Source organism: Tachysurus fulvidraco, chromosome 13, assembly GCF_022655615.1.
Source record: "Tachysurus fulvidraco isolate hzauxx_2018 chromosome 13, HZAU_PFXX_2.0, whole genome shotgun sequence".
Lineage (NCBI taxonomy): Eukaryota > Metazoa > Chordata > Actinopteri > Siluriformes > Bagridae > Tachysurus > Tachysurus fulvidraco.
Window position 1 is genome coordinate 26,131,598 of NC_062530.1, and position 10,000 is coordinate 26,141,597.

The window sequence follows — 10,000 nt, forward strand, 5'->3', positions numbered from 1 at the left end:
TCCGAAAGACGTCTTTTGTAACATTTTTGAGACTAGTTAGTTCCTGTTTTTTATTAATGTTTAGCAGTGTTGGGCAATAAGGTGTTACTGTAAAGCAGTTAGGTTTGACAGTAACTAATACTCTAACGCACTGGTCCCCAAACTTTTTTTCGCCGCGGACCGGTCAATGTTTGATCATTTTACCGCGGACCGCTGAGGGTGGGGCTGTGGCGTGGCGTGGCGTGGAGGCTATACAATTAAATTAAAATTAATAATTTAAATTTAATTGTATATAAACATTTCGGTTCCATCTGGGGTAACAGGAGACAATGACACCCAAAGTGTGTTGCTTATGTCCAGTTTATTCCGTTGTTTTGTTTCGGTTGCCGTCACTGCAGAAATCCCCGCTTCACACAGATAGCATGTCGGAAATGGCGACAGGGATGTAAGTGCTGTGGTGACAATCTCAGGGTATTCCGCCATGACTTTAATCCAGAACACCGGCAGAGTTTCTAACTTTCTAACGACGTCTGTTTCGTGCTCATTTTTGCTAATTTGTGGGTTAAATTTGAGCAAACACAATATACACATACACCAAGCACTGTTAAACATGACAAAGTACACACAAAGTACACACCTTCTCTCCACCAAAGCTACAACACCACTGCCGCTTGCAGCCGCTCAGCTCCAGACGTCACCTAAACCCGGCCCGATATCATGATATTTTGCGCATGCGCGGTATCGGTGCGGCTTTAGGTGACGTCTCTCAGCTCCCGGTTAACCTCTCGTCCATGGAAAGTCGCACAAACTCAAGAGAAATACACCACAATAAATAAAATGGAAATAATTGGCGGCCCAGGGGTTGGGGACCACTGCTCTAACACATTACTTTATAAATAAAGTAACTCCGTTACCGTTACCATACGGTGCGTTTGTCCGTTACTTTTTCACATGAATTAATTTAGGCTGAAGTGTAGCCTACAGCCTGACCTGTTTACAGCAGCGACGCATTGTAGGATCGGTGGATGCCAAACACTGTGGGAGTGTTTCCGTCTATTCGAGTATGTGCGGCAGTGACGGCGAGTCGAGACGAGAACAAGACGAGTTTCTCTAAGTGGAAATATGCTCATTATTTCACTTTAGTTGAGAATAAATACAAAAACCTTTTAGTCAAATGTAAGCTGTGCGAAGAAGCTAGAAGCTAACCCTGTGTTGGTGGGCACACTCCAAGTGACTCAAGCCCCTCCAGCCAAACAACAGCGACTGTTATCTAGGGAAAGATTTGTGTTTGTACAGACCGTAACGCATAAAAGGGCATTAATGGGAACATTAAAGAACGTTCTTTAAAAAAAATTAACTAAAACCTTACCTTTTGGTGCAAGTAATCAACAAAATAATTGAGTTACTTTTTGAATGAAGTAACTAGTAACGGTAACTAGTTACTATTACTTAATAACTAGCACAACACTAATGATTATATATAAACAGTGTGACACAAGCACGACAGAAAACTGCTCCTCGCCAGTTCCTTGTGCGGCAAAATCCGTGGAAGACGAGGCGGATGACGCTCCGGTCACCTGCTGAGACTAAAGCCACGCTCCTTTGGACTGCATGAAGTGTAAATATCTAAAGGTGTTAGAAAACTGAAAGCTTTTTGTTGTGAAGTGCTAACCTAGGCCGACGGCAGCAGAGGGCAAAACATCAATTTTATTCCTTTTTTTTTTTAAATAACACAGAAAATATTGTCAGGCAGACAGATTGTCAGGATCCTACAGACAATGGACAACGATCTGTCTGTAACAACCCTACACACACATGAAATAAAACACCCCACCCCAACAGCACAGAATAGTTTATTATGCTACTGTCAGTTCGTCACACTTACAGCTTCGAGCTCCCTGCATGCACCATGCATCCAGCTACCATCATGCACAGAAGCAACAGGGGAAACCGTTAGTATGCTGGTGGGTAAAACACAGCTTGGAAAAAAACGCTATTAAGTCAAGAGCCTCTTTAGTGTAGTTACGTTTGTTTGTGAACGAGTTAGAGCTCTGTGGGATTTTGTAAATATTGGTTATGGGGAGATCTGGAGTAGGTGTTGGATCTACTGTCAGTGAGTGTCCACCTATTATTTGTAGCAGTTCACCCTAATGGAACCGGCCCGGGTGCTGACACTGGAGAGACTCCCTTCACAAATCTTCTTTCTTTTCTCTTTGTAAACGAACACTTTCTTTAAATCAATTTTTTCTTCATCTTAGATTAGAAAGTCCCTTTTAATTAGCTGTTATTTTTAAACCAATAACATTTCTGTAATGAAATGGAGCACATTAACAGACACCGATAATTATAACTACAGCAACACTAATGATAACAGGCATTAAACTGCTTCCTAAATGTTTCACAACATTAAAAATAATTATGGATTTAATAAAGGATATGAAGTAGATGCATTTTATTATTAATTAAATAAAATGAAATTGAAATGTGTAATCAATACACATTATAATAAACTTAGGAGCACGCTGTTACTATCAATAAACGTGTTAATGCGTTTTAATCAGCTTTGTTCTTTTATTTTAACAGTTTTAGTAAATTTAAGAGTTTAGATGTTTCTGCATGAACTGGAGGCTACAAGCTTTAGCAGAGATTATTATTATTATTATTATTATTATTATTATTATTATTATTATTATTATTATTATTATTATGTTACCAATTTCAGTGCTCTCAAGTTTTGAAGACCGGCAAGCGTGACATCTCCATTTTGGTGTTTGTTGTCTTTTTGGACCCCTTTATCATTTGTAATGTTGCTCTCATATAAAACAGTTCAGCACAAGCCCAGACATTTTTAGGGACATGATTGAGGACAATGTCCCGTCCAGAGACGAGCTGTTTCGTGTTGAGTTTTTGTTAAAACCGATCATCGATAATACCCTCGCTAAAAAATATTTTTTTCCATTGGTTGTTGCTTTAAATCTTACCCAGATAGTGCTATTTTCTGATTGGCTGATAAGTGTCAGGCTCGACTAAGAACTCCACGGGAGACGCACTTGATTCCATAGAGACAGCGGTGCGGACAGATACATTTTGGGCACCGATAAATAGTACGTTTTTCTGTGTGAGAAATACAGTGTGTGGCAGGAGAGTATGACAAAAGACCCAAATGCGTGACTGTCACTGTCAATGCGTGACACTTGAGAGACCTGCAATTTATACCTCTCTGTGGCTTATGGGGTAAAATAAATAGCTATTTGCATCAGATGCTGTAAATTTATTACAAATCACCTTACACAGAACTGTTAAAGTCAGTTGTGACGTCTCTCAGTCCTCATTTCTGACCATTACACCTCAACACATGAAATAATGACAGGATTCACACGTTTTGTTCCACACAGATTTCTCTTCTCTTTTCATCTCATTCACATAATTCAGTGAATTAAGGCAGTTTATTATCCTGTCATTTCTCATCAAGTTAACCAGAATTATGTTAAATCTTCATCTGCATTAAATTTGTCATGCTACACAAAGGAAGTTTGTGAAATAATATGAAGAAGATGATAATGATGATGAAGAAGAAAATGGTGATGAAGAAGAGATAGAAGAAGATGATGATGATCATAATGATGAAGAAGAAGAAGAAGAAGAAGAAGAAGATGATGAAGAAAATGGTGATGAAGAAAAAGATGATCATGATCATAATGATGATAAAGAAGAATATGATGATGATGATGATGATGATGAAGAAAATGGTGATTAAGATGATAATGATGATGAAGAAAAGTGATGATGATGATGATGATGATGAAGAAAACGGTGATGAAAATGATAATGATGAAGAAGAAAATGGCGATGAAGATGATGAAGCTTTATTATTATTATTATTATTATTATTATTATTATTGTTGTTGTTATTGTATTGATTTTATTTTTATTTACATTGTGTTTGTTTTACTTTCACTTTGCTTTCCGTATTTTGACTAGCGCTGATTAAACAATGGTGTCTGTAATAAATAGTAATAATATGTACATAAAAATCCCAGTTTATGTGTTTATTATTTTTATGAATTATTTATTAGATTATAAATCAAAGTGGAAAGATTTGAGGCGCGGAGTGATGACGTCGAGAGGCACGCGCACGCTTTCGAATCGTGTTTTATTCAGCGCTTAATGAGTTAATGTCCTAACCGCTGGTTCTTAGAGTACTGACTCTAGAACTGGCTCTAGAACTGACTCTAGAACTGGCTCTAGAACTGACTCTAGAACTGAGAACCAGAACAGTGTTTAGGTAATCTAAAGAGAAGGAGCAGTTGTGTGTTAAACCGGAAACACGCGCACTCTGTCAGCTGATCCGGTCACGTGACTGTGTGTTGTTGCAGATCAACATGGCTGCAGAAGAAGGAGGGTGAGTAAAGCTGCTGCTCTCTGGGACTCTGTACAAACTTCTGCTTATCTCACAATAACTCTTTTTTTTAAATGTTAATCTTTATAAATAATTCAAATATTTCCTGTTTATTTATAGGGTTTATAAATATAATGAGATTTTAGACGTTTCTGTATGAAGCTTTTTATTATTATTATTATTATTATTATTATTATTATTATTATTATTATTACAATAAATATTATTGTTGTTGTTCTTCTTCTTCTTCTTCTTCTTCTTCTTCTTCTTCTTATTATTATTATTATTATTATTATTACAATAAATATTATTGTTGTTCTTCTTCTTCTTATTATTATTATTATTATCACTATTATTTATTGGTTATTATATTATTCATTATTATTAGTATTTTTTATTATTACTAGTATTATTATTACTTATTATTTATTGTTTTTTTTATTATATTTGCTATAATAATACAAATAATAATAACAACAATAATGATTATTATTGTTGTTATTATTATTATTATTATTATTATTATTATTATTATTATTATTATTGCTCTCAATGTAATAATGATGTAAAAGAATTAAAATGTTTTCTGAATCTTTGTTATTAATAATATAAAAACTGGTTTAATTCTAAACCAAATTTTTCTAATATTGCTGAACCTTTTTCTTACTTAACACTTATTTTTTCTCTGCTTGCTCTTTGGATGTTCAAAGTTCACGTCTTGATGACTGAGATAAGGCAGTGGTTTAGTCTTTAGCCTGCACTTCAGGGTCTTCTGGCTGATTACTGTATGTGTCCTGACGTAACATAGACAGTGATAAGGTCTAAAGTGAGCTGTAAAGGTTCTAACGATAATCATCACACCTGCAATAAAACATCGGCACTTTCTCTGTGCTCTGAGTCCAGGGTCCAGACTGATGTGGCAGATGTGATCAAATTATTCATTAAAAATGCTGTACGTGAAGATTAACACACGCCGAGCGGCTGGCTCGTGAGCTTTCTTCCCTTTTTCTCGTGAGAACATTTTTCTCCACCACAGAAAGACGAGTGAAGCAGGAACATGCTCATGTTTATTACAGTATCAGGACTTTTGTGTCACAGGTTGCTGTGTGTTTTTTTTGCTGTAATCCGGATTTTTAAAACAACATGTGAACAAGCAGAAGTGTTTTTCTGTACGGAAAACTTCACCCAGTAGATTCTTATGTATTACTGTACACACTTCATTATACACACACACACACACACACACACACACACACAACCCTCATCACACACACTTCATTACACACACATTACACACACACACCTCATCACACACATTACATACACATTACACACACTTCATCACACACACATCAGTCATCACACATACGCATCACACACACACATCAGTCATCACACATACGCATCACACACATCAGTCATCACACATACGCATCACACACATTAGTCATCACACATACGCATCACACACATCAGTCATCACACATACGCATCACACACATCAGTCATCACACATACGCATCACACACACACATCAGTCATCACACATACGCATCACACACACATCAGTCATCACACGTTACTGTACATACACACTGCACACACTTCATCACACACACACATCAGTCATCACACATACACATTACACACACTTCATCACACACACATCAGTCATCACACATACACGTTGCACACACTTCATCACACACACACACACACACACACACACACACACACACACACACACACACATCAGTCATCATACACATTACACACACAGATTATACACACACACATTACCTATAGACCTCTATATGTCTAGAATTAGGTTTATTGACCAAGTGTAATGTGTGTGTGTGTGTGTGTGTGTGTGTGTGTGTGTGTGTGTGTGTGTGTGTGTGTTGCAGGAAGGCAGTGTACTGGTTGGGGAAGGACACTCTCAGAGTGTCTGCTGCTCTGTTCACAGAGAACCGCCATCGTCTTTGTGAGTCTCTAAGTTCCCAAGACTCTGTTCAGCCCAACAGTGTGGTTGTGCTGCAGGGAGGAGAGCAGAAGCAGAGATACTGCACCGACACGGACGAGCTCTTCAGACAGGTGACACACGAGTAGGGGGCGTGGCCTAGATTATAAAGGCGGGGAAATGGAGTTGTAAGCTGTAAACATCACAGTTGGCTAAAACTTAACCAACCTTGTAGCTTTGTGTTGAAGCAAAAGTGGGAAAAAACATTTTTGATCACACATGCACACACACACGCACAGTCACACACACACATGCACAGTCACACACACACACATGCACAGTCACACACACATGCACAGTCACACACGCACATGCACAGTCACACACACATGCACAGTCACACACACACACATGCACAGTCACACACACATGCACAGTCACACACGCACATGCACAGTCACACACACATGCACAGTCACACACACACACGCACAGTCACACACACACACATGCACAGTCACACACACATGCACAGTCACACACGCACATGCACAGTCACACACACATGCACAGTCACACACGCACATGCACAGTCACACACACACATGCACAGTCACACACACACATGCACAGTCACACACACACATGCACAGTCACACACACACATGCACAGTCACACACACATGCACAGTCACACACACACACGCACAGTCACACACGCACACGCACAGTCACACACGCACATGCACAGTCACACACGCACATGCACAGTCACACACGCACATGCACAGTCACACACGCACATGCACAGTCACACACGCACATGCACAGTCACACACGCACATGCACAGTCACACACGCACATGCACAGTCACACACGCACATGCACAGACACACGCACATGCACAGTCACACACGCACATGCACAGTCACACACGCACATGCACAGTCACACACGCACATGCACAGTCACACACACATGCACAGTCACACACGCACACGCACAGTCACACGCACACGCACAGTCACACACGCACATGCACAGTCACACACGCACATGCACAGTCACACACGCACATGCACAGTCACACACGCACATGCACAGTCACACACGCACATGCACAGTCACACATGCACAGTCACACACACATGCACAGTCACACACACATGCACAGTCACACACGCACATGCACAGTCACACACACATGCACAGTCACACACACATGCACAGTCACACACACATGCACAGTCACACACGCACACGCACAGTCTCTCACACACACGCACGCATGCACACACACACATGCACAGTCACACAAACACACATGCACAGTCACACACACACACACACACACACGCACAGTCACACACGCACGCATGCACACACGCACATGCACAGTCACACAAACACACGCACAGTCACACACACAAACATACACACACACACACACACAGTCACACACACACAAACATACACACGCACAGTCACACACACACGCGCACAGTCACACACACACCACACACACACAAACATACACACGCACAGTCACACACACGCACAGTCACACACACACACACGCACAGTCACACACGCACAGTCACACACACACACGCACAGTCACACACACACACACACGCACAGTCACACACACGCACGCATGCTCACACACACACATGCACAGTCACACACACATGCACAGTCACACACACACACATACACACCACACACAGTCACACACACACACACATACACACCACACACACACACACACACACACACACACACAGTCACACACACACAAACATACACACCACACACACACACACACATGCACAGTCACACACACACAAACATACACACCACACACACACACATGCACAGTCACACACACACACAAACATACACACCACACACACACACATGCACAGTCACACACACACACAAACATACACACCACACACACACACATGCACAGTCACACACACACAAACATACACACACACAGTCACACACACACGCACAGTCATACACACACCACACACACACACATACACACCACATACACACGCACAGTCACACACACACACCACATACAAACCACATACACACATACACACCACACACATACACACCACATACACACCACACACACATACACACCACATACAAACCACATACACACATATACACCACACACACACACACACACACACACACACACCATCACACTCATAGCACACACCACCTGCTCCTTCTATCCTTTGTTGGGTTCCTCATGGCATAAACACTGACCTTGTTTCAGGTCTGTGTTTCTCCCAGAGGAAACAGGAGAACGCAGTCAGACTGAAGGCCGTGAGCTCCACAGAGCCGCACACAGGGAAACGCTCCTCACTCACTTCACTGTAATTGCTTCTGAAACATTAACAGGGTGCGAGAGGAGAAATCAGACCTGCTGATGTGAGCTCGTGTTTCTGATTAAGATCTCCATAAACAGGACAGATATCTGATCCTGTGCACCTGCGCTGACCTTCGGGATTAAAGCAGAACACTCTGGGGACTGAAGTGGAGCTGGGCGTGGTTATTAGATCACAACAAAAAAGCTGGAATAATAACCAGACTGTGTTAAGCAGAGTGGACTGAGTAAATATATTAATAACCACCCATCAATACCTCAGGGCCTCAGGTCTCAGCTCTGATTGGCCAGCTGTGCTTCTCCATGCTGATTGGCTAAAGGACTAACAGTTAGCTACACAGTCTGTGCTGTTTCCTTACAAGCTTTATTTCTCTTCATAAAGTCTCTCTACACGTTTAGTGAAGGAGTGACAGAATAGGAGGAAACCACAGTCCTTCATTTTTGAGAAATAAATGGAAATTAACTGATCGGGGAAATTAAGACAAGTCGAATCACGAGCACCGAAAGATTTGATCTGAGAAATATCTCGAGCCGATTGTTTGGATTTAAATTGTAACACCTGGGATTTAAAGATCACGCTGTCGTTTTCTGTCAGAGTTTAATCTAAAGACTAAATAGAACTGATTTAAATGTTAGAAATATTGTGTATGTGTGCGTGCGTGTGAGAGTGTGCGTGCGAGAGTGTGTGCGTGCGAGAGTGTGTGTGTGCGAGAGTGTGTGTGTGCGAGAGTGTGTGTGTGCGAGAGTGTGTGTGTGCGAGAGTGTGTGCGTGTGAGAGTGTGTGCGTGCGAGAGTGTGTGTGTGCGAGAGTGTGTGCGTGTGAGAGTGTGTGCGTGTGAGAGTGTGTGCGTGCGAGAGTGTGTGTGTGCGAGAGTGTGTGCGTGTGAGAGTGTGTGCGTGCGAGAGGGTGCGTGCGAGAGTGTGTGCGTGCGAGAGTGTGTGCGTGCGAGAGTGTGTGCGTGCGAGAGTGTGTGCGTGCGAGAGGGTGCGTGCGAGAGGGTGTGCGTGCGAGAGGGTGCGTGCGTGAGAGAGGGTGCGTGCGTGAGAGAGGGTGCGTGCGTGCGAGAGGGTGCGTGCGTGAGAGAGGGTGCGTGCGTGAGAGAGGGTGCGTGCGTGAGAGAGGGTGCGCGAGAGAGGGTGCGCGAGAGAGGGTGCGCGAGAGAGGGTGCGTGCGATAGTGTGTGTCCGTGCGTGCGTCCAAGAGTGTGTGTGTGTGTGTGTGTGTGTGTGTGTGTGTGTGTGTGTGTG

The 10,000-nt window shown here is 42.1% G+C and overlaps 1 protein-coding gene across 1 annotated transcript in view; it reads left to right on the forward strand.

Moving 5' to 3' along the window:
• Positions 1–4,226: 4,226 nt before the first annotated feature.
• Positions 4,227–10,000, forward strand: part of LOC113635193 (xaa-Pro dipeptidase) — a 54,649-nt gene continuing 48,875 nt past the window's right edge. Inside the window, exons 1-2 of the mRNA XM_027134484.2 lie at positions 4,227–4,381; positions 6,286–6,472. Coding sequence (XP_026990285.2) covers positions 4,362–4,381; positions 6,286–6,472 — 207 coding nt within the window. The 5' untranslated portion in view covers positions 4,227–4,361. The remainder of the gene's footprint in view (positions 4,382–6,285; positions 6,473–10,000) is intronic.